At 34.6% G+C, this 26,036-nt stretch overlaps 3 protein-coding genes across 4 annotated transcripts; 1 reads left to right on the top strand and 2 right to left on the bottom strand.

The window, feature by feature from the left end:
* The first annotated feature begins 1,299 nt into the window (after positions 1-1,299).
* Positions 1,300-2,709, top strand: LOC119607374 (protein screw). Its single transcript, XM_037961247.1, has 2 exons — positions 1,300-1,711; positions 1,778-2,709. The coding sequence occupies exons 1-2, from the start codon at positions 1,300-1,302 to the stop codon at positions 2,707-2,709; spliced, it is 1,344 nt and encodes a 447-aa protein (XP_037817175.1).
* A 166-nt stretch (positions 2,710-2,875) lies between these two features.
* LOC119607371 (calpain-C) lies at positions 2,876-13,130 on the bottom strand. 2 transcript variants are annotated; one of them, XM_037961245.1, is made up of 3 exons: positions 12,735-13,130; positions 11,200-12,608; positions 2,876-6,969 (listed from the first exon to the last, which is right to left on the bottom strand). In XM_037961245.1, the coding sequence occupies exons 2-3, from the start codon at positions 11,916-11,918 to the stop codon at positions 5,652-5,654; spliced, it is 2,037 nt and encodes a 678-aa protein (XP_037817173.1). In that variant the 5' UTR covers positions 11,919-12,608; positions 12,735-13,130; the 3' UTR covers positions 2,876-5,651. The 2 variants fall into 2 exon arrangements, with proteins under 2 accessions (XP_037817173.1, XP_037817172.1); XM_037961244.1 differs by having other exon boundaries at positions 11,200-13,130.
* A 4,672-nt stretch (positions 13,131-17,802) lies between these two features.
* Positions 17,803-25,235, bottom strand: LOC119607370 (WASH complex subunit 4). Its single transcript, XM_037961243.1, has 8 exons — positions 25,077-25,235; positions 24,473-25,017; positions 23,022-23,243; positions 22,086-22,853; positions 21,689-22,021; positions 19,203-20,064; positions 18,688-18,905; positions 17,803-18,477 (listed from the first exon to the last, which is right to left on the bottom strand). Exons 1-8 carry the CDS (start codon positions 25,093-25,095, stop codon positions 17,992-17,994), a joined length of 3,453 nt encoding a protein of 1,150 aa, XP_037817171.1. The 5' UTR covers positions 25,096-25,235; the 3' UTR covers positions 17,803-17,991.
* Positions 25,236-26,036: the final 801 nt, after the last annotated feature.

Below are 26,036 nucleotides of genomic sequence, written 5' to 3'. Positions count from 1 at the left end.
GCTCGCTCGCTCTCTCCTCTCTCGCTCGGTCGCTGCTCGGTAGCTAGCTCGCTCGCGCTCGCTCGCTCTCGCTCGCTAGCTCGCTCGCCGCTGCTCGCTCGCTCCCGCTCGCTCGCTCGCTAGCTCGCTCGCTCGCTCGCTCGCTCGCTCGCTCGCTCGCTCGCTCCTCGCTCGCTCGCTCGCTCGCTCGCTCTCGCTCGCTTCGTTCGTCCGTTCGTCCGTTCGTTTCCGTTCGTTTTTTTTCGTTCGTTCGTTCGTTCGTTCGTTCGTTCGTTCGTTCGTTCGTTCGTTCGTTCGTTCGTTCGTTCGTCGTTCGTTCGTTCGTTCGTTTTCGTTCGTTCGTTCGTTCGTTCGTTCGTTCGTTCGTTCGTTCGTTCGTTCGTTTCGTTCGTTCGTTCGTTCGTTCGTTCGTTCGTTCGTTCGTTCGTTCGTTCGTTCGTTCGTTCGTCGTTCGTTCGTTCGTTCGTTTCGTTCGTTCGGTTCGTTCGTTCGTTCGTTCGTTCGTTCGTTAGTTCGTTCGTTCGTTCGTTCGTTCGTTCGTTCGTTCGTTCGTTCGTTCGTTCGTTCGTTCGTTCGTTCGTTCGTTCTTCGTTCGTTCGTTCGTTCGTTCGTTCGTTCGTTTCGTTCGTTCGTTCGTTCGTTCGTTCGTTCGTTCGTTCGTTCGTTCGTTCGTTCGTTCGTTCGTTCGTTCGTTCGTTCGTTCGTTCGTTCGTTCGTTCGTTCGTTCGTTCGTTCGTTCGTTCGTTCGTTCGTTCGTTCGTTCGTTCGTTCGTTTCGTTCGTTTCGTTCGTTCGTTCGTTCGTTCGTTCGTTCGTTCGTTCGTTCGTTCGTTCGTTCGTTCGTTCGTTCGTTCGTTCGTTCGTTCGTTCGTTCGTCTTCCTTGTGTTCCTGCTTTCTGCTTTCTTCCCTTCTTTTGCCTCTTCCCCTTCCCCCTGCCTTCCCCTCCCTCTTTCCTCCTTTCAACCTTTTTCGCCAAAGGATCACAATAAACACGTGCCAATTGTAAATGAAATCAAATTAGTAAATTCTAGGAATCAGAGTGCGATAAGACCACTTACATCATGTTGCTCAAAGTAAACATCAGGTAATAGACAGGTAATCATAAAAATAATGCAAACTAAGATCCTCTGGTGACAATAAAATTCTATCCAATTGAATATCAGATAAGATAAAGTAAAACAGGTAGTTAAAAAAAGGATCCTTAAGGACAAATATGAGGGTATAAAACGTGTAAACATTTTCCATAAAGCAGACAATTGGAATTTAACTGGCAAAGTGTTAACAACTATTGTTTAAAAAATGTTTATTTTAAATTTCGTATTAATAATAACGGTGGTCTCAGTTTTTAGCCAAGAAGTAAGTGATATTAAAACAGATTTCCTATACGAATCACCGGAACATATGCATAGCCTTCATACCGAGATAAAACAACCTAATGGGTATGAATTTGATATGGTGGATCTGTTGGGTTTGGGAGACAATCATCATGAACGTTTGAAGAGACAACCTTCGTTGAAAAATTCTGCTTCGAAATTTCTACTGGAAGTGTATAATGATATTACCGAAAACGAAGCAGAATTGGATCATGTACGAGAACATTTGACTCAAGGTCGAAGGCAAAGAAGAGCTTTGAGAGAAGAGAATTTTATAACGAAATTCGATCGCATGGAAATTGAAAAGTGTAATAATATTATAACATTTTCAAGTAAAAGTAAGTTGTGAATGGGTGAATTACAAAAGGAGTTAGTTTATTAATTGTGTTTTTCTCCTTTTTCAGAAATTTTAAACTCTAATAGCAAACTTATAACCGATATACCTATTGCTAGTGATATGCAAATAGGTTTCAATACAAACGATGTACCTCGAGATCTGCAACTTGTTCATTCAGCCTTAAGAATCTATCAACAACCTAGTTTGGGTAAATATGTGCAAAATACCGATACACAAAAGGCCACCATTTCTGTATATCAAAGAGTTATGTATCGCAAAGAATATACGGGAGCCTTGAGAATTCTTAGCTCTATTAATACCACGACCACCTACAAAGGTTGGTTGGAGTTTAATATGACCCGCATATTAAATCGTTGGCTGCAGCAGAAATCCTCACAACCAGGGCGCATTAACGAATTGCTAGTGGGTGTCACTTTGGATATAGAGAATCCTGCTCATGAAACTAAAACTGTGGAAATTTTAGCCAGTGATTTGGGTTTGGTTAAACCGGATTACTCGGAGGAAACAATTGATCTGCAGCCTTTTATTATTGGCTACTTTAATGGTCCCGAATTGATGACTAAAATCCAGAAATTACGTTTCAAACGTGATGTTATCAAACGTAAACGTAAAGCCGATTTCTATATGCCACCTCCCCCACCCATTCAGGAAATCTATAAATTGCCCAAAACCTGTGAACGTTTAAATTTCACCTTGGACTTCAAAGATTTACACATGCACAATTGGGTTATAGCACCCAAGAAATTCGAAGCCTATTTCTGTGGCGGTGAGTGCAATTTTCCTTTGGGTTCCAAAATGAATGCCACCAATCATGCCATAGTGCAAACGTTAATGCATTTAAAACAACCCAATCTACCCAAACCCTGTTGCGTACCCACGGTTTTGGGTTCCATATCTATATTGCATTATCTCAATGAGGATAGTGTTAACTTAAGTAAATACCCTCAAAGTGTGGCCAAGGAATGTGGTTGTCATTAGTTTTTTTTAGATTATTTGATAATTTTGTAATTTATAAAATTAAGTTCTTTTTAATTTAACAACATTTTTCTTTAATTTGTTTGTATAAAATTTAGTTTTATTTTTTATTTTTAATAAATTTAATTTAATCTTAAATTAATTTGTTTTTGTGTAATGTGTGTGCATTTTTATAAAAATTGAATATTTTAACAATGGTTATTTAAAATTATGTACTTGTCTCAAAAATTTTACTAAATTTAAGGAATTTAAATAAAAAAATATACAATCTGGGCACTAGGCCTTTAAGAAAATGTGTGCTATATTTAGATAAATTTTGATACCAAAACATGTTTTAATAATATAGAACCTTTTAGAATGTCTTACATATATATGTATAATTAATATTGAATAAGATCTTAACTTAAACTTACTTCTAAGGCTTGGTCTCTGTAACATTATAGTGCAATAACAAATCTCTAAGGAATTGAAAAAATTAAGTATTAAATTTCATCAGCTGGATTCGTATAGTCCTTGTTAACAGTCTCTGAATAGAAAGTATTGGCGATTGGATAATAATATATTAGGACTTTTGTGGGATTTATCTCAAACATACAATAACAATTTCAAACAAAAATTGCTGAAAATAGACCGATCTCCAGAATTGTTTTATAAAAAGTGCATTTATTGTCTAAAGTTACCCTAGAAGGTGATAAAATTCGAACAAAAATCATTGTTTCAAGAACTGTTTCCAGAACCGTTTATATAACGAGTAGAGTTTGAAGAGTTTAGATACAAAGGCCTAAAACCTCCTGGAGTTAAACAAGGCGATCCAATGTTGCCCTATTTGCTGATTTATCGGCCTATATCTGATTTTCTAGGACGAAATGGCCTGATTTGCCGATTTATCCGCATATATCTGATTTTCTAAGACAATCTATTCATGTACGTCTGTTAGGACTGTTAAAGTACAATAGGGACCATAATGGAGGTCCCCTTCTTCAAAATATTCGCAAAATCTGTCTCCTAAATATTTTGACGATCGGTCCGTAGGAGACCCTATTTTAGATTTCCTATTAGATCCCCTTTTCGAAAATGACTCTAAATTAAATGACATTATAAAAGTACAGGTATGAAAATGAAATAATACAAATAAGTTTCCTCTGCAGAATTTTTGGAGGATCAGTCAATAATTGACTATATTCCCGATATAAGGACCCCATTTAGAAAATGAGTTGAAAGTTCACAACTAGCTTAAAAGTACCAATATACCGATGACATATACAATTCGCCACAAACGATATATATTATAAGAAACGAATTCCTCTACCAAATTTTAAGAGGACGGCTCATAATTGATCCTATCCCATAAATAAATCCTCCAACAGAAAATCAGAATGCATTTTTTCGATCTTTCCTTTACTAAGTAAGGAAGCGTAAGCGTAATGCCGAATGGGGGCAACAGTGCGTACATCCCAATGTGGAGTTCTATTGTCGCTATTGTTTAACTTTTACTTCTTCAAACTCTCCGCAAATCTACAAGAATCGGATGTAGTACCTTATGCAGGCGAGTTTAGAGAAAGTTCGAAAAACTCCGGTTTTTGTTGATATTTGTGACGTATTTTCAGCGCAAAGTCATGTTTGTTATAAAATTGTTTAGGACAAACTTCTCGAAATCTCTTGTGCATATATACTGAGATATCGGCAATATGGTGTTTTTTTAACTATTGTTTCAAGTTTTAGGTTAAGGTTGATATAGATGCCAACAAAATACTAATAGAACTGGATAGACGCAGTCTAACGGGGCACTGCTCAGTTAGGGCCTTTGTCAGTAAGTGGGATAGCAATACACCGGACTATTGTAGGTTATGCAAGGATGAGAAGTGGAGTCGATCGAGCATATAATTTGCTACTGTCCTAGGATACAGAGTCTCAGGCTTAAATGGCTAGGGAGTAGGTTTCACGACGAAATTGGGGACCCTGACCCAGTTTACTAGGTTTTGTCAAGGGCATTAGTCACTTCTTCGACTGGGCTTTATAGGGGGACGTAGATTTTCCTTTTATCTCTTTATTCTTTGGGGCACTGACTTGTTAATTATATCTATACTTTTACCTTCTTCTCTGGTTTCAATGGTAGTGTGTTTTCTTTTGTTTTCTGTTTATGAATCCTCACTTTTTGAAGAGAATCACTGGGTGGATATGCACCGTTTTTATGGAGTATAACCCTTCTTAACCCAACCTAAACCTAGGTTAAGATATCTCCAAAAAGGCAGAAGATATAACAAAGTTTAAGACTTCACTTTAGAGTCAAATTGAACTATATTTAACAAATTTTACATAAAAATTATCCTCACGCTGTTGTAGAATCTCAAAAATGCACAAAAACTCGAAAATCTTTTATTTTCACGTGTTATTTTCGCATTTGTGTCAGATATTAAAAAAAGTTTTCCGGATCTACATAAAATTGTAATTTTAATCAAAATTTGTATTAATTTCTTAATTAGTAACATAAACATTTGTGTTAATGTAAAAGTAACAATAATTTTTAGAACCAAAAAGTTTATACTTAAATAAAATATATATATAAAAAATAATCTAAATAATTTAGTATGTTACTAAATATAGCACACAAGTATGTTTTTAAAATTATAAACTAAAAAGATGTACATCAATTAATAATTGAAAATTACAAGACTATTTATTTGTTTGTTTGTTTTTAAATGAGATTTTAAATAAGTAATAATTAAATATATAAATATTAAATTATAATATAAGAATACAATAAAATAAAAATAATAAATTAGACTAAATAAAACGACATCTTACTGGTGTTGGTCCATAGAGATTCTTAACAACTAAATAATTTCAAAACTTTTCAACTTATTTGCAATAATTTGTCTACAATCAAACCTGATCTATAGAATATGTGTATATATATATATAGCGAACATGTTGTAAATTTACTGTTAACAACGCAAAACACATTTAATCCAATCGGACATTTCGATTTCAATGACATTATCCTGATTGTGATCTTTACGCTGGAAATAATCGAATGCTGCCGTTAAATGTAAAACTGCTGAAGCAAAATCACTTAAACGTAAAGTGCCATCTTTGCGTATGAAACGTTGCATTATGCAATTCATAATATCGGTGCTTAACTGAAAACCCACATCATAGAGAGCATCGCGCAGACGTTCGGCTCTTAAAATGCCGGCTTTTTCTTTGGTGTACATTTTAAATACTCCCTGCCAGGACTTTAAATTCACCATAAAAGTTTTGAACTGTAAAAAATTAATACGACCTGTGCCGGTTTTATCCTGTAAAGCGATAACCTGGCGGCAAATGTCTATATTGGCGCAACCTTTAATGTAATCATTGGGCAGACAGGCATCCAATAACTCATGCAGTTCAAAACAATTAATGGTTTTATTTTCATCGGCCAATTGCATAAATACGGGTTCATATTGACACACGTTTTTAATTTTCGTAGAATCGGCTTCATTTTTAAGCACTGGGAAGGGATCGAGCAGCATTAATGTCTGAGTTTCTAAGAGAGATAAACGTAAGGGTACTGTACCCAATATTCTGACAGTAAAACTAGTTTCTTCTCCCGGTTCATAGGTGGTGGGCATTAGAACATATTGTCCCACTTCCAGCTGACAATGACAAGTCACATGTCTGGTATTGCCATAATCCGAATTCAGAAAACTAACTTGGGTTTTGAAAAATTCTTTGGGTAAACATTCGGTGATCTTTTGATTAACCTTAGAGCCCGCCACACCGCTCAATTTGTACATAGTGAAACCTATAACTTTTGGTTCCACTGCCGTGTGTTGATTGAGGGCCACCACAATTTCCTGTTTCTCCGGTATGGTTAGCAATAGTTGTGGATTAATGTGAAATGATTCATGATTACGACAACCACCCGCGGTAACACCACGTTTCCATTGTCCCTGAAACATTTTCATTTGCCAACGTTTCGGTCGATCCTGTAGTGTGAGTTCATCTTTAGCTGTGTCAGCATCAAGGTAAATGACCTCTAGACTGGAGAAAGTTTGTGTGAAATCCAAAAACGACATCCAAAATTCTCCCACTTCTAGTTGGCCAAATAAACGATCACGTTCCTGTACCGAGACACGTTCCCATGTTGGGGACATTGCCGACCAATCGCCTTCGTAGTCATTGTTGTTGGCAAAAGCATTACATGCCAAAGGGTCCTTAATACGCACCAATTGTACAGCGTCACCGAGTAGTGTTTCAACTTTATCCAGTGAGCAGAGTCTAAAATGGGTAAAACAAATAGTTAGTTTATTGATCTTCCGAGAATATCGGATATTTATTTTGAACATATAACTACTAACGTATTTTTAGCGTGATAAATTGACACACAAAAATATACCAAGTCCATGCAAATTATCATTCAGAATTCCAAATTACTCTTATTTCCGCAACCCATGCCGTTTAAACGTTTAAAATTACTTTTACGGTGTTTTCAAACTCATATCGTGAATACCCTCTTTATATTACTCTCACTTTCTATTTATACATTCTTAATTCTTAATTCTTGTTCTTGATCTCATGTTGTTAAATCTTTAAAATTCTATACGACAAAACTGGTTTTAAACTAATTTTAATAAAATTTTAATGAATAACCTCTAACCTTTTCAAATAAAAGTATGTTTGCTCTATTAATAATTATCACTTTTAAACTGCTAACCAATAGTGTCCACATTTTTATTTCTAAATATTTGATATTCTGAATGATTAAAAAGTACGTAGGTTCGACTACAAATCTTGGAATTTACTCTGTTTTATAGCATCAACAGTTTGTCGTTGTTAATTTTCCAATTTTCTGGAACTTTTCCAATTTTTTATTTCAGTTATTTTACAAAATCATAGCTGCTGTGGAAGATCCGAGATCCTGAATGCGTTCTTTTTATGTTAAAGTTCTTCATGGGAAAAGTATATGTGATCTCTACTTTACAAGTGTAGTAGACTGTAGACTAGACTAGAGACTAAATTGAAGATCTGACTATAGGCTAGATACTAAATTACAGTTAAGACTGTTAGACCAAATTACAGAATATGATATAAACTATACTATAGAATACATTGTCGACTAGATCACAGACTGTAGGTTGAGGGTTTAATTTCCACCGGCGCGCCGCGGCAACTCTGACAAAGAAACACACAAGGCAACCAAGCAACCAACTAACTAACTAACTACCGAACGAACGAACGAACGAACGAACTAACGAACGAAAGAACGAACGAACGAACGAACGAACGAAACGAAACGAACGAACGAACGAACGAACGAACGAACGAACGAACGAACGAACGAACGAAACGAACGAACGAACGAACGAACGAACGAACGAACGAACGAAGGACGACGAACGAAACGAACGAAAACGAACGAACGAACGAAACGAACGAACGAACGAACGAACGAACGAAAAACGAACGAAAGAACGAAAACGAAGAACGAACGAACGAAAACGAACGAAACGAACGAACGAACGAACGAACGAACGAACGAACGAACGAACGAACGAACGAACGAACAAAGAACGAAACGAACGAAACGAACGAAAAACGAACGAACGAACGAACGAACGAACGAACGAACGAACAACGAACGAACGAACGAAACGAACGAACGAACAACGAACGAACGAACGAACGAAACGAACGAAAAACGAACGAACGAACTAACGAAACGAACGAACGAACGAACGAACGAACGAAAGAACGAACGAACGAACGAACGAACGAACGAACGAAACGAACGAACGAACGACGAACGAACGAACGAACGAACTAACGAACGAACGAAAAACGAACGAACGAACGAAAACGAACGAAACGAACGAACGAACGAAACGAACGAACGAACGAACGAACGAACGAACGAACGAACGAACGAAACGAACGAACGAACGAACGAACGAACGAAGAACAAAAAAGAAGACGAGCGAGCGAGCGAGCGAGCGAGCGAGCGAGCGAGCGAGCGAGCGAGCGAGCGAGCGAGAGAGCGAGCGAGCGAGCGAGCGAGGAGCGAGCGAGAGGGAGCGAGCGCGAGAGAGCGAGAGCTAGCGAGCGAGCGAGCGAGCGAGCTAGCGAGCGAAGCGAGCTAGCGAGAGCGAGCGAGCTATCGAGGAGCGAGCGAGCGATCGATATATCTATCTATCGAGCTATCGAGCTATCGATCTAGCGAGCGATCTATCTATCTATCTATCTATCTATCTATCTATCTATCTATCTATATCTATCTATCTATCTATCTATCTATCTATCTATCTATCTATCTATCTATCTATCTATCTATCTATCTATCTATCTATCTATCTATCTATCTATCTATCTATCTATCTATCTAACTAGCCAACTAACTTTTCTTTAACAGAATTCTTCCAGCATTTTGGACAGCCATTATTTACGCCTAACAATGATGATCAGATTCAAAAGTAAAAAATCGCATTGTAAATTACCCCTTTTTAAGTTATACAGAATCTATTTTCTCGTACAATAAGTCTGGTGCTTCCTTTACATTGTCCAACAAAACCTAAGACTATAACGGATCCTTGTAAATGCTGGTCCATTTTCAAATGCTGAGAAATCGCTAACCGATCGTCAATACATATGTATGTGTAGAGGAATAATTAAAAATCCCTGTCCGTCAGCCTGTATACTTTAAACCTGTCCATTTTTAATAATATCGATTTTATTTAGTCCGCATGCAAATGTCTCCCTTTAATATAGGTTAAACGCTCATAAATTATTAAGCAATTTTGGTAAAATCAAACAAAGATTAGTTAAGGAGTTAAGGTCCTCGACTTCTAATTTGAGTTGAAAGGTCTATAATCTCATGCATTTATTTAAAAATTAGTTTAAATTAAAACGGCATTCTTAGTCGCTATTCTGATTAAGTCCAATGTGGCATTCTTCTCATAAAAGTACATAGAAGAATTCATTAACAAATACTATTTGAAATATTTTCTTATTTTGCGTTTGCGGCTTGCTTATGTTTAATCAATAAAAATTATTTAATAATTTATGCGTAAAATCTATTACAATTAAATTATAAAAAAAAACTATTCATTTAAAAGAATTCAAAGAATCAAGTATTGTTTTTAATACATTGATTAAATTATATAGAATATTGATCATTTAATAAATGACATTGAACAAGACAAGTGATTTTTCAAATTAGAACAACCAACATGTGTTTTCTATTGATAAAGTAATAATTGCTAATAAGAATTTTATAATCAGACTAACAGACAGAATAACTCCTACACTAGTAAAAAAAACTATTATACGGTAGAATATAGCTGAAACGATTTTAAAGATCAAGATTTTCATTGTCTGAACTTGCATTTGTCTGTTATGTTCCATGTAAATAAAATTATAAATTTTTTTAAATATGCGCCCACAGAAAAATTTCTCGTTTTTACACTTTTATTTGACTTATGAATAATTTCATATGATGCCGGTAATATGTCGGTTACGATTCAAAAAGTACAAAAAGTAGACAAAGAGAGGATAGGAATTAACAGAATAAAACGGGTCTTACGACCATTCGAACCTAAAAGAAGAGAAGGATGGGTTGCAATAGGGCTAAAAATTCGATCATAGTTGGGTCTCTACAATGAAGCAAATAAAACCCGGAAATATCAGGCCAGATATTTGAGGTAATACCTTTTAGACAATCCTCAACTCTTTGTGGAGATTTATTGCTTGGCATATGGCTCTAGGTTATAAAATTGGAAAAATTTTAGGCCAAACTATACTTGATTCTCTCTAATTAAAACACAACTTTAAGGCCGATATCCGTATGATCAAAGTATGTATTTATACCAGGGGTTCTTTTCGTATTTTGCTTCACTTTGACCCCTTAAAGAATTTATGATATCTCGCGGATCCCCTCGTACATATTTATTTCCAAATAGTTCTAATATATAGTCAAGGTGTAGACTTTACACACGGATGCGTTGAGGTATCACATCTATTAAATGTCCCGTAAATTTGAATAATTTGTCTGATTATCAGGACCGTTGGTCGAGTGAGCACACTTGCTGGATCGCTAGGGCATAGTGGCCTCATATGGACCTACATAGAACTACCTATTTCCTTGATCTTTATAAACTACCACTAGGTAATCTGATATCGTTCATTACAGTTTAATATAAATTTGGTAACCATGCTAGACGGCTTGGTCTTACATAGCATGACTTCTGCAGAAGTTTAGCCATCTTCTCTGTAACTGTCCAGCACAAAACCGAACTCTAGGTTCAACATATTTCAACGATCTAACTGATCTATCGAATGTTCTGTTTCTTCATACTATATCCCTACTCAACGACAAGTTTGTCGTATCTTCTCTCTCCTTTCTTTCTGTCTCTTCTATCCCTCTTCTAGTTTATTATAACTATTATTATTAAGTATTCATCCTTACACTACTCTACTGTAAGCGAATTAAAAAAGCAAAACTAAAGTTAAACTCACCTGTAGTTAACATTGAGTATTATGCCATTCGGTAGACGTTCAGGTGTATTTTTATGCTGAGCCATGGCAGCACTTGTTGCAGCTATACAGGTGACAATGCAAGTGGTATCCAAATGAGATTTCAGCTGTTGAGGCCTTACCAAATCTGTAGTACTGGTGGCCTTAAGGGGTATGCACTGTACAACACCACCCAATAAATCACTAAGGCCATCCGAACGGGTGCCATATTTAAGAGCCTCATAAGAACCATGCAATTTAGCAATGGCCTTTTCCAGCAAAGAGGCCCAATAACAATTTGATGTTTGAGGTTGTAAGAAAGCCAAACGGCCATTTATGGTGGGCAAACGATCATCGACTAAAACCTCCACCCATTCACCACACCACCAGAGACGAAAACGAAAAACACCATTAGCTTTGTCCAGACTCTGATCGGCTGGTACAACACGATAGAAAAGATTGCGCAGAGAATGTAAAACACCTAAACAGGAAACTAACCAACGATCACCCATTTTACCCGGAATAACATCAAAATTTTCCGTTTCATTGACAAAACAGGCATTTGGAGCATCAGCTATTTCGGATATGCGACGCCATTGAAATGTAAAGGGTGGTGTTTGATAGTAGAAAACAGATTGTTGTACAGCTGGAAAATCGGGATCTTCCCAGAGCGTATTACGAGTACGACACTCATTTTTAATGCGTTCATATTTTGATGTCATCTTAGAGAGTTATTATTCCTCTTGTTGGGGTTTTATTTGAAGTTATAGTTTAAGTTGTTCCGTCCAAAAATAACCACATTTAACAACAACTCAACTAAATAACTGCTGAGTTTTTTGTTGGTTGGTTGGTTAGCTGGCTGGCGTTTATGTTGTTTGGCTGTTTGATAGTTAGACGGACGGATGTTTAGTTGGATGGTTAGTTTTACCGTTCAATTAATTTACTTATTTTGGTCTTAAGTTGTGGGCGTTTTCTTATGCAAATACATATGTTGTTTAAAGAAAACTTAAATATTATTTATAATTTTTTTTTTATTAATGTGAACACACACCACTCGTTTTGTTGGTGCTGCTGTTCGTGCTCAACTTGACACATTAACCAACACCAATATTTTTTATTAATATTTTTTGTCGTTAAACTTTTCCAATTTGTAGGAATATTCTGGTTTCTTTAACTTTTTTTTTTATTGGAATAAAACTTAACAACACCTTACACTTTAAACAATTTTTATAATTCTTTTTCCTTTCTTTAGTAATAAAACTAATTAAATTTTTAATCACGTATTAATTTCTTTTTGTACTTGTTTTTTTTTCTTTTGTTTCTATTTATATATTCAAAAAATATTTTTTATTATTATTTATTTGTCGTTTTCTTATTATTAATTTATAAGAGTTGTTAGTTTTGCGTATGACCTTGTTTTGGGGAAAAATTCAAATTCGTATTAAAAAAACACACACACAACAACAACACTGCAATGTCTTCTGTTTTCTTCATTCAATACACAATAATTCCACAAAAAAATAAAACTAAATTATTACTTATTAACTAGTACTAGTATGTACTAGCACTCAAACTCAAATATTAGTTAAAAAAAAAAAATAAAGAAAAAAATTTATGATTTTCGTCCAAGTGCACACAAAGTGAAAGTTATTTAAAAAAAAAATCCAAATAAAAATAAAAAAATTATTGTCTATATTGTACACGCAAAAATAGTGTAGAATGCGAACGTATAAACGAACGAGCGCACGAAAATGAAAGAAAGAAAATATAATGAATGTTTAAGTTGGTTAGATTGGTTGCTTTGAACCAGCTAAGAGAGTTTTATATTTTTTTTGGGCAATCAGCCAACAGTTTTTTTATGGCTTAAAAGAAAAAGACATAAAAACATGTTAGAATAGCAATGTAGCCACCTGGTTTACCATAAAAAACCTTTAACCACCTGTGTTTTAAATCAAACTAAATGAGCATGCGCAACGTTTTTAGTTGACAAGTGTTGCCACTCTTAACTGTAGGTTGGTTGTTGTTTTATATTATTATCTAATAAATGCAACTCTGGGTGAAATACAAAAATATTAATTAACCGGAAATTATCTAAAATGTATATTAGGGTTCTATAAATCGACTTTCGAATAATCGAACAATCGACTTTTTGTCGAAAAAAGTCGAAAAGTCGAAGTCGACTATTTTGTTCCAAAAAAGTCGATAACTCGACTATCGTCTATGAAAAAAGTCGAAAAGTCGACTTTGTAAATAAAAGTCGAAAAGTCGGAAAGTCGAAAAAAGTCGATAAGTCGAAAAAAGTCGAAGAAAGTCGAAAAGTCGGAAAAAGTCGAAAAGTCGGAAAAAGTCGAAAAGTCGAAAAAAGTCGAAAAGTCGGAAATAGTCGAAAATTTTAAAAAAGTGGAAAAGTGATCAAAAACTCTAAAATAGTCGGAAAAACTCGAAAAAAGTAAAAAAATAGTCGAAAAAAGTCGAAAAAAAGTCGAAATAAGTCGAAAATAGTCAAAAAGTCGTAAAAAATCGAAAAGTCGAAAAGTCGGAAAAAGTCGAAAAGTCGAAAAAAGTCGGAAAAATTCGAAAAAAGTCGAAAAGTCGAAAAAAGTCGAAAAGTCGAAAAGTCGGAAAAAGTAGGAAAAAGTCGAAAAGTCGAAAAAAGTCGGAAAAAGTCGAAAAGTCGAAAGGTCGAAAAGTCGACCATTTATAAAATACTAAAAGTCGAAAAGTCTAAAAGTCGACTTTTAAATAAATGAAAAAGGTCGAAAAGTCGAAAAATCGACTTTTCATAAAATGGAAAAAGTCGAAAGGTCGAAAAGTCGACTTTTAACTAAATGCAAAAAGTCGAAAAGTCGAAAAGTCGACTTTTCGTTTCAACTATAGAACCCTAATGTATATTAGTAGGTTCATTATTTTTGTTTATATTGTTAAACATTTCGATTGTTATCAGTTATATAAACTTTAAAGGAAAATAGGTGATTTTAAAAGTCAGAGATCTCAAATATAAGCAGCATAGCATGCTTATGTAAAGGGAAGATTGGAATTGAATGAAGTTGTCCACTATATAGATGGGTCCTTCGATAGCAAACTGTATACACTGGCATTAGGCATTGTCATCGATGTAGCCTTCAATAACGTACACACATTAGATACTCTTATCCAATCCTTAGACCAGTTTTATGTTGACCGGATGCTCCGTTACTGGATCAACTACATGCTAAGAAACAGGTGGATAAGCTGCAAGATGTTCAAGGTACAGCAGATTGTCTAATTTACTCTGGGTAACCACGATAAATAGCCTCCTAAGGACCCTTAAAGAGAAAGCACTTAGACAATGTCGTTGTACTTATAAGGGTAAAGAATCCACATAACTTGTGTAGAAGGGCTCTGAACACGGCCTTGATCTGGGCTCAACCTAGAGACCTCAATGTTAACACGGCGAAGTCGGAAATATGTCTTTTCACAAGAAAGACCAAAATTTTGAAGTATATACAACCCTGTTTCCTGGTCAAGAAGATACCGGTGACCGACAGAGTTAAGTACTTAGGTGTAATCCTTGATCGGAAATTAAGATGGAGGCAGAACATAGAGGAAAGAATTAAAAGGGCATATCGGTGATGGGCGCATTTTAGGAGAACCATAGACCTTAGTCGTACTCTGACAAGTGTAATTAGACCAATTCTATGTTATGTTTAAATAATCTGCTGGACTTTTTTGGAAAAATGATATAATATCACACTTGTACAGGCAGTGCTTGGAAACGATGCTAGATATTCCACCTCTTGAAACGTAATTAAGATATGAGGCAGCGCTTACAGCCGAACGGCTCATAACTTTAGGTGAACTGACTGAAAGCGGTTATAGGACATATCATCAATGTATACTGGACACATTAGAAGGCTAGACACAATCATTCCAGATAGTATGTCATGGTCAAGATGAACATTAGAGCAAATACCCGCAGGACTCCGTTGCTCACGGATGGCTCTAAATTGGGGCACAAGGGGAAAGGATCCACATAACTTGTGTAGAAAGGCTCTGAACATGGTCTTAAGCTGGGCTCAACCTAGAGGTATCAATGTTAACACGACGAAGTCGGAAATATGTCTTTTCACAAGAAAGACCAAAATTTTTAGGTATATACAACCCTGTTTCCTGGTCAAGAAGATACCGGTGACCGACAGAGTTAAGTACTTGATCGGAAATTAAGATGGAGGCAGAACATAGAGGAAAGGATTAACAAGGCACATCGGTGCTGGGCGCTTTGTAGGAGATCCATACGCATGAAATGGGGCAATAGTTATAAAAGTGTAATTAGACCAATTCTATGTCATGTTTCAATAATCTGGTGGACTTCTTTGGAAAAAAGGTATAATATTAAACTACTACAGGCAGTTCAGCGTACATACAGCTTGGAAACAATGCTCTGAAAACGATGCTAGACCCATTGAAACATATTTAAGATATGAGGCGACTCTTACAGCCGAAGAGCTCATTACTTTAGGCGAACTAGCCAAAAGCGGTTATAAGACACGTCATGAATGTATACTGGACACATTAGAAGGCTATATACAATCATCGGACGTGCCCGATCGCATACCAGACACAAAAGATCTAGGAACTTTGAAACACTGAGAGCAAATTCCCGTAGGAATCAGTTGCTACACGAATGGCTCTAAATTGGGGGATATTGTGGGCCTGGGGTTCTATATTGAAGACCCAGAAACAGAAATATACAACCGTTTACCTAATCACAATACTAGCTTCCAGACAGAATAAATATAGCGCCAACAGGGATTAACATATTTAGCGACAGCCAGAAGGCAATTAGCGAGATATCAGGTGAAAAAGTTAAATCTAAGACCGTATTGGATTTTAACAGAATATCCTCCCAGAGATGAGGTTTACATCATATGGATACCAGGCCACTCGGCAACGAAGAGACAAATGTATTAGCTTTAAAGGGAAGGGAAATCGAGGTAGTTAACAACTGTAGATCATGTGGAGAGGACAGTGAACCTCTGAGGCTCTTTATTTTCCATTGTCAGATATTCATCAAAATTAGATCCAAATATCTTGGGAGTAATATTATTTCGAATATACTGATTGTAAAATCCTTATGAATTACATCCAGGAAACTGAGTTTCTGAATATTGAAAGTGCACAACAGACCCGACAGTAGCCTAGGTGTATTTCTTTGGATCTGATGTAGTATATACATCCTCCTATCAACCTAACCTTACCTAAGAAGTACATTTGCTCTTTCGTCGACTATTATTCAATAGTTGTCTGATGTGGTATGATGCAAAGCTTACTTCTGAAATAGTTGATAGACTTATTTTGACTTATCAATATCTACTAGACCTTTTTTCCTTCCGATCCTGTGGGAAGCTTGGTTAAAATATTAATGCGGTATAAATCACAGGGTAAGTCTGTGGATTAATAAAATGTTGGATTTGAGATGATAATGAAAATATTGGGTATGAGTTTGGTGTGCGATGTAACATCGGATACTTGAATCTGATGGATGAGAAGGATTCTGAGGGTTTGAGTTTTGAGTAATGACGGATGGTGCGAGATTACGTCCCTAGGTGCTGTTACCGAAACAACAGAGTCATCACAGTAGTATGGTTATGCGACTTTAAGAGGTTAAGGAATGCACTGGCATGAGTATTTAGATGATGAGAATGATCTAGGGAAATAAGCATTGCTCATGACATCAAAAGGGTCTGATGTTCGATTGACTTAACTCTAGTGATTTCCTTTTCCTTGTCGGGGTATGTATTGGGCTCGAATAGCTCGAATATTTGAGCAAAGCACTTGTGCATGGACCGGCAGAATATGTACAAACATTGCCACCGACGTGTAAGAAACAAAAAAGGGCGGTGGTGAGTCGTCTAGTCAGCTCACCCAGTGATGGAAAAAGTATCACCGTGAAATAAGGCCAACACTGCAAATGTTCACATTAAGCACTTCCACATCTTTTCGCATTCTTGAAAGCTCTGCTTATATAATCATTAGCATGTATTTTTAAAAACACTCTCACTTAGTGTTGCCATACCAAATGATATTTTAACGCTCATTTAGAAACTTCCGGAAACAGAATGTTTATAAACAAATGTTTATAGTCATAATGAATCTGGCAGGTAAAAACCTTTTAGTTTAAATGCAGATACAATTTCATAACAATCAGGTCTGTCACACATTCCGATCGGAATGGTTTCAATTCCGTATTATTATTCCGATCATTTTTGTTTTAGCTTCTCCAAATTCCGAATTATTTCGTAAATTGACAAAAAATGAATAAAATTATATAGATTTCATTTAAAATTGTTCCTGTTTGGCTAATCAAAACAAGAACCATGTTTTTAGTAAAGGTTCTTATTATTAAAACTAAGTAAAGCGTTAATTACATACAAATATCAATTCCACTTCAAAAACTGAAAGTGGTTTCATTCCGAAAGATTTTTTCGTTTTCTTTTTTAGAAGAAGCAAAAATACGGAAATAATTCCACTTTCGATCGGAATGAAATTCTGAGACAGGCCTGAATATGTTTTAAAGCTAACGTCATCCAAAATAGAAAAGATAATTTGTTGGACCATGCAGAAGTTTTGGCTAGAAAACTGTGTATTTATTAGTTTTTCAAATTATATCAAAAATTGTCCAATTTTGAGATCTATTTTTACACATTATGTACAAAAACTACAGATTATTAGTTTTTAATATAAATATAAACTTTTTTAATCGTTCAAAACTTAATAACATGCTTAAAATTTCACTTACTTTCATCTTTTTTTCACTTATTGAAAAAATATCTTAGCACTGCACAAATTATAACGCAATAAATTATATTCCATTTGATGAGCATTGATACGTCTTTCCGTTAGCACTAATGTTTGCTGTAGTTTTTCATTTTCACTCGCCTGTTTGGCTGCAGTATTTGTATTTGTTCTAGCGGCCGTATTATTGGCAACACTATTAATCTCCAATAACATTTCTTTTATTTTTCGTCTTTCAGCTTCAAAACGTTCACGTACAGTTGAGAACCACTCGAGCGAATTAAAGTCTCCGATTTGATTTAATAGCTTTAGTATATAGGTTAGACCTACGGCAAAACCATCATCGAAAAGAACGGCTTCTTCGCGATCTTTTTTATTTATTTTAGATTTAACTGCCAGCATATACTCCACATAGTTCATGATGAGGGGAGGAACAATTAGGTAGAAATTACGCAAGTGTAAATTGTGAGGATTGCGAAAGAAGGGCTGAAAGGCCTCAACGAGAAGCTAGAGATATAAATAATGGAAGTTGGTAGAAAATGTAATTGATATTGACTCTGATATATATAGAGAAACATATAACTCTTATAGGTCTGGTTTAAGTTTTTATTTACGTACTTCTGGCCAGATTTGTGTGAGAATTGTGTTATAAATGCGGAGGAGTTTATTTCCTCTTAAGTGTTGAATGTTTATGAAATTTATATAATGGAATCTTACCTTGAAGTAATCCGTATTATCTGCAAAACTTTTTGCTAAATTTTGAATATTTGTTTCAACATTGCCGGCAGCCATTTGTACCTCATCACTCAATTGCTGCTCTTTACATTGGGATACAAATTTTAAGTTTTCATCAAACTTGGGTAAATATAAACTGGCGCTATAATTGGCATGTATACTGCCGGAACGTACTAAACGGATATAACCCATGGCATTGCCTACAATAAAAATAGTTTGTTAGTAAAACAGTAAGGGTATACTGAACTAGAATTGAACTGGAACTGAACTAGAACTGAACTAGAACTGAACTAGAACTGAACTAGAACTGAACTGAACTAGAACTGAACTAGAACTGAACTAGAACTGAACTAGAACTGAACTAGAACTGAACTAGAACTGAACTAGAACTGAACTAGAACTGAACTAGAACTGAACTAGAATGAACGAGAACTGAACTAGAACTCAATTGAACGGAACAGAACTGTACCAAAGCAGAACAAATATAAAATACTTACCAACATGAGTAATGACTTTCCTAAACAAATCCATATACGTTTGACCATCATTGGCTAAACCCAATTTGCGAATGTCCTTATTAAAAGCATCTGCCCGTTCATAGGGATACAAAGGATATTCATCCTGTTGTTTGCGTTCCGCAAATGATCTCAGCTCCTTCATTAGGCGAGCTTTAATTTGTTCATCGTATAGAAATTGTGAAAATGTATAGAATTTTTGCCTTAAAAACTGATATGTAAAATTTACGGTGGTATTTATAACACCGGTGCCATGAGTCCTCAAAGAATTCGCCACATGTCGTATACCTATGGTGTCCAAATGTTTGTTCGAACTTTGTTGTTCCACAAATATTTGCGAATTCATATTATAAACATATTTCGAAACGAAGATATGTATCTTACGCATAATCTCTAAAATATCTATACCCTGTTCCAAGGTTTGATTGGGTAAATAATCTTCGACGGGATGAAGTAATAAACGATAATTGGCTAAATGTCTCATTTCTTCATAGGTTTTCCAATCGTGCAATGATATGGTAGTTAAGTTATAAAACATGGCACTCAAATAATTTTCTATGTGATCTTTTAAGATCACATAATTGCCATTCACTTGCAAAGGGCAAACATTTATCAGTTCCTTATAATCATTAATGCCCTGTTCGAAGGGATTCATTTTTTCAACTTGCAGATTGGCGTGAACTTCTAAACGCAAAAATATTTCAATTTGAGCACATAACTTACTAATAATCTCAGAACGTATAATTTCATAAGTGGATTTTTGTAAATCGTTGGAAAGATTTAAATCTTTGAGATTAAGGAAATTTAAAGTATTGCCACATTCAGTAGAGGCTTGTATGAGATGCTAAAATAGGTAATGAAGGGACAACAAAATGTTAAAAAACTTTTCAACTGTAATTATATAAAAAATTGAAGGGTTACATATAATTTCGATTCAAAAGTGAACTAGAACTGAACTAGAAATGAACTAGAACTGAACTAGAACTGAACTAGAACTGAACTAGAACTAAACTAGAACTAAACTAGAACTAAACTAGAACTGAACTAGAACTGAACTAGAACTGAACTAGAACTGAACTAGAACTGAACTAGAACTGAACTAGAACTAAACTAGAACTGAACTAGAACTGAACTAGAATTGAACTAGAACTGAACTAGAACTGAACTAGAATCGAACTAGAACTGAACTAGAACTGAACTAGAACTGAACTAGGAACTGAACTAGAACTGAACTAGAACTGAACTAGAACTGAACTAGAACTGAACTAGAACTGAACTGAACTAGAACTGAACTAGAACTGAACTAGAACTGAACTAGAACTGAACTAGAACTGAACTAGAACTGAACTAGAACTGAACTAGAACTGAACTAGAACTGAACTAGAACTGAACTAGAACTGAACTAGAACTGAACTAGAACTGAACTAGAACTGAACTAGAACTGAACTAGAACTGAACTAGAACTGAACTAGAACTGAACTAGAACTGAACTAGAACTGAACTAGAACTGAACTAGAACTGAACTAGAACTGAACTAGAACTGAACTAGAACTGAACTAGAACTGAACTAGAACTGAACTAGAACTGAACTAGAACTGAACTAGAACTGAACTAGAACTGAACTAGAACTGAACTAGAACTGAACTAGAACTGAACTAGAACTGAACTAGAACTGAACTAGAACTGAACTAGAACTGAACTAGAACTGAACTAGAACTGAAACTAGAACTGAACTAGAACTGAACTAGAACTGAACTAGAACTGAACTAGAACTGAACTAGAACTGAACTAGAACTGAACTAGAACTGAACTAGAACTGAACTAGAACTGAACTGAACTAGAACTGAACTAGAACTGAACTAGAACTGAACTAGAACTGAACTAGAACTGAACTAGAACTGAACTAGAACTGAACTAGAACTGAACTAGAACTGAACAAGAACTGAACTAGATCTGAACTAGAACTGAACTAAACTGAACTAGAACTGAACTAGAACTGAACTAGAACTGAAGTAGAACTGAACTAGAACTGAACTAGAACTGAACTAGAACTGAACTAGAACTGAACTAGAACTGAACTAGAACTGAACTAGAACTGAACTAGAACTGAACTAGAACTGAACTAGAACTGAACTAGAACTGAACTAGAACTGAACTAGAACTGAACTAGAACTGAACTAGAACTGAACTAGAACTGAACTAGAACTGAACTAGAACTGAACTAGAACTGAACTAGAACTGAACTAGAACTGAACTAGAACTGAACTAGAACTGAACTAGAACTGAACTAGAACTGAACTAGAACTGAACTAGAACTGAACTAGAACTGAACTAGAACTGAACTAGAACTGAACTAGAACTTAACTAGATCTGAACTAGAACTGAACTAGAAATGAACCTGAACTGAACTAGAAATGAGCTAGAACTGAAATTTTTATCTTGAAGATCTATTTTAATCTCTCACTTACCTGGAATGAATTAAAGTCTAATTTTTTATCTACAATTTGTTTAAGATAAGCTCGCAAAATCGATTGATGCCAAAACAGGAATGAAGTATCACACATTTCGTGTATGTTATCCTGTAAATCGCTTATCAATTCTATACGTTTAATAAGGTTACGAAAACGTTCTTGTTGTTCACTTGACAAAATCTTATATTTAGCACTGGAAGCATCAAAAGCTAGTTTAGCCACCAAAATACGAACTTTACTCGGAGGTCCGTGAAGACAACGTTCGGTTATTTTTAAAGCAGCTAGAGCATCAACACTTTTATCGCGTAATTTGGAGGAGATGATTTTTTTCTATAATCAAAAGATGAGATTTTAGGGAAATAATTTTAAAATTGTGTACAAACATTTGACTTACCTTGCAGGCATTAATCAATTGCAAAACTTTATATTGAAAATACTGTAAAATGCAATGTATTACTTTGGCAATGTTTGTGGCATGTTCATTAAAACTTAATTGAATCATTTTCAACATTTCCAAAAGTTTACAAATCGATAATAAAGTTTGCTTAGTCATGGGTATTTGTAGATTTTCATGGGAATTTACTATGCCCTTAATTAAATAACTTAAATGGCCTGAAGTACGCATTCCCTGCACCAATAATGTTGTCAGCTCCTTAAATTGTTCGATACGCAATTCGAAGGGTCCACAACTTAAAGTCTTTTCAATTTTTAATACCCACAGACTGATTTCACTGCAGTATAAACGACAATCTTTTGTCAATTTCTGACCATGATGTTGTAGAAATAATTGCTGTTGTCGTCGGAAATCCATTAGCAGTTTTTCATGTGTTTTAATAAGAGTTAAAGCATTTTTACGTAAAAAGTCGCTTGAAGACCAAGGTATATTACCAATAAGCATAATGGCTTGATGTTTGCCATTTAATTCAATTAAAAGTTTAAGGGATTTTGTATCGACTTGTCCACAAAAGTCATGGAATACTACACAAAAGGCGTTGAGTTTTATTATGTTGTACGTATCACTAAAGGCGTTCAATTCACTGGGATTTGTTTTGTCGATTTCTTGTAGTTGTAGTTTTAGATATTCATTGAATTGTTGGCTTAAATGACCTACTCCTTGGGGTCCTATCTTCTCTTTAATGCTAAACGTACTGTCGAGAAAGTGCTAAAAAGAAATATTTGAAATTTTTATACATTTTTCAGAATTGTTTCATCTTATGTTCGAAGAATTTTTAAATCAAATCTCAAAAATTCGAAATCATGACGAAACGTTTGGGAATTTTATTTGTAAATTTTAGTTATATTATTTGGAATACTGTAAATTTTGGCTTACCCTAAATATACACCCGGTAAATAGGAAATCCAATTCCTGTAAACAATTTCTTAAACCATTAAGTTCCGATGTAGTGCAATTATCCCATGAGTTGCCACTTTGTGTAATGGCTTCTATAGTTTTCTTGTAAGATGGCCAATAGCGAGCGAAATTGGAACGATATAAAATCTCATCAAAAATTAAAATGTTCATGAACAAATTCGATAAATAATCGCAAATGTGCTAGAAAAGAAATAGAGGAAATAAAAAAGTTTAAAAAATTTATGAGTACAAATAGTTAAGGTTTTATAAAAAGCCTGAACTTGAACTAAAACTGTACTAAAACTGAATTAGAACTGAACTAGAATCGAACTAAGACTGAAATTGAACCGACCTATAACATAACTGGAACTGAACTGGTTCTGAAGTAGAATTGAACAAGATGAAAACTAAAACTGAACTGAGCTAGAACTTAAGTGGAACTGAAGTAAAACTTGAAGTGGAACTGACCTGGCACTAAACCAGAACTGAACAAAAACTGAACTAGAACTGAATTAGAACTGAACTAGAACTGAACTAGAACTGAACTAGAACTGAACTAGAACTGAACTAGAACTGAACTAGAACTGAACTAGAACTGAACTAGAACTGAACTAGAACTGAACTAGAACTGAACTAGAACTGAACTAGAACTGAACTAGAACTGAACTAGAACTGAAATAGAACTGAAATAGAACTGAACTAGAACTGAACTAGAACTGAACTAGAACTAAACTAGAACTGAACTAGAACTGAACTAGAACTGAACTAGAACTGAACTAGAACTGAACTAGAACTGAACTAGAACTGAACTAGAACTGAACTAGAACTGAACTAGAACTGAACTAGAACTGAACTAGAACTGAACTAGAACTGAACTAGAACTGAACTAGAACTGAACTAGAACTGAACTAGAACTGAACTAGAACTGAACTAGAACTGAACAAGAACTGAACTAGATCTGAACTAGAACTGAACTAAAACTGATCTAGAACTGAACTGAACTAGAACTGAAATAAAACTGATCTAGAACTGAACTGAACTAGAACTGAACTATAACTGAACTAGAACTGAACTAGAACTGAACTAGAACTGAACTAGAACTGAACTAGAACTGAACTAGAACTGAACTAGAACTGAGCTGAAGTATACTAGAATTGAACTAATAGTGAACTGGAACTGAAATGCAATTGAACTAGAACTAAACTAAAACTGAATTGCGATTGAACTAGTTATAAGCAATGTTTAGAAGAGTTCGATTTGTTTTAAAAGAACGTCACATTCAGAGCTTCGAACATTTGCATTAGATTCTCAAGCATCTTTAACATTTTTTACATTATTGCAAATAAATTTTATAAAAAATTTAACAAACTGCCACACAACTTTCCTAAAAAGTTGTTGAAAACAAATTCCACACATTACTTCTTACTTACCACCAACTTCACTTCTACTCCCGTTGAAGTTTTTTCATGTGCCAACACAGCACCACATTGATGTAGCAAATTATTGCCCAACAATATGCAACGTTGTAGTAAAAATTGCATTTGACATAAAAATTCCATGGATTCACTCATTTTCAACATGACCATATTATTGTTGTTATTAACACTACTGTTCCTACTAGGTAATTCCCCTTCATTTTCTCCCTCCACTATATTCTGCATAATGACCAGCAACTCTTCATCTTTGAACAAAAATTTCAATTGCATTTCTTTGGCCTCCCGACTGATATCATCAATTTCAGCACACAAATGACCAAAGGTGAGTAAAACCTTATTAAGCATTCTTTCCGATTCTAATAGCTTAACCAACATGAATTCTTCCTCCTGGGCAGCATAATCAATCTGTATTAAGGGTTCCCTTAGTAGGGGACGCTCTTTGTTCGCTACTTGGTTATTATTGAGAATTTTTGTTAATTTCTTATCATGTCCATCTAAGAAGATACCATAATTTCGTAATTGTTCTTCGGCTGATGAGACTGGAATTTAGAATAGAATTTTTTTTACATTTGTTCTATATTTTTAGTCAATTACTTACTAATTGTGCTGTGATCCATTTTTAATGGTTGACTAATATTAATTGTAATTGCCAAAATGTATAAATTAATGAAAATTGTTATTGTAATGTGATAAACAAAGCGATGGAAAATAATAAACAAAAATACAAAAAAATAATTTTAATTAAACAGCTGTTTTCTAAGGTGTAGTTTGCGCGAGTTGCCAGACTGAACATGAAACAAACAGTGGGATAGAAACATGAATTACACAAATCAAAAAATTTAAAAAAAAAAGTGGAAAGCTAGAGACTTAAGTGGACATTTCTAAGGGAGTATAATTTCGATTCTCTGAACACAATTTTCAGCGTAGTTGGGCTAAGGGACTTACATTTTTTTTAATTTTCCAAAAAAATAAATACAAACACTTGTATTATATATTTTATTTATATTCTTTATTAAAAATGTTATAATATATTTATCATGTCTACAAAAAATTAAAATCATGCACAAATGAAAACATAAAAGTTGAGCTTCTTCTTAAGTTTTTTTTATACATTTTACTTTTGTTATCTTTTATCAACTATTGTTCAATTACTATTTAATTTTATAATAAAAAATTAACACATAAATGAGAATAAAAATTAACACAACCATTTACTTTTTTTTCTGTTGTTGTTTCACTTATTAAGTTCTAGTTACATATTAAACTTTTAGGATTTTAGAAAAATTATATATGACAAATTGTAGTTTAAAAATATTTTTGTAGTATAAGTTTATAATTTCACTTAAAAGAAACTATAAATAGTTATACAACTACTAATGTGGTAGGTAGTAATATGTTTTTAGTAATGATAATTAAAATAATAGTAATGTATGTAAATTAAGTAGTAGTGATTACTTGGTAAGTAATTATATGAGTTTTTATTTGATTTATATTTTATTTGTTTTATGTTTAAAACTTAATTTATTATTTATGCAATTCTATTTTTTTTAGTTCATTT

Source organism: Lucilia sericata, unplaced genomic scaffold (assembly GCF_015586225.1).
Source record: "Lucilia sericata isolate MDLA Ls3-8-SP2 unplaced genomic scaffold, ASM1558622v1 Contig000690F_arrow, whole genome shotgun sequence".
Classification (NCBI taxonomy): domain Eukaryota; kingdom Metazoa; phylum Arthropoda; class Insecta; order Diptera; family Calliphoridae; genus Lucilia; species Lucilia sericata.
This window is presented reverse-complemented; position numbering and strand designations above follow the sequence as displayed.

Bases quoted from the DNA above. Each gene is read 5' to 3' on its own strand.
- LOC119607374 (XM_037961247.1), top strand. From the start codon at position 1,300: ATGTTTATTTTAAATTTCGTATTAATAATAACGGTGGTCTCAGTTTTT. The intron at 1,712-1,777 runs GTAAGTTGTGAA...CTCCTTTTTCAG, and splicing joins TATAACATTTTCAAGTAAAA to AAATTTTAAACTCTAATAGC.
- LOC119607371 (XM_037961244.1), bottom strand. From the start codon at position 11,918: ATGACATCAAAATATGAACGCATTAAAAATGAGTGTCGTACTCGTAAT. The intron at 6,970-11,199 runs GTGAGTTTAACT...TACCCATTTTAG, and splicing joins ATACTCAATGTTAACTACAG to ACTCTGCTCACTGGATAAAG.
- LOC119607370 (XM_037961243.1), bottom strand. The intron at 22,854-23,021 runs GTAAGCCAAAAT...ATTTCTTTTTAG, and splicing joins TTACCGGGTGTATATTTAGG to CACTTTCTCGACAGTACGTT. The intron at 18,906-19,202 runs GTAAGTATTTTA...TTTTTATTGTAG, and splicing joins GAAAGTCATTACTCATGTTG to GCAATGCCATGGGTTATATC.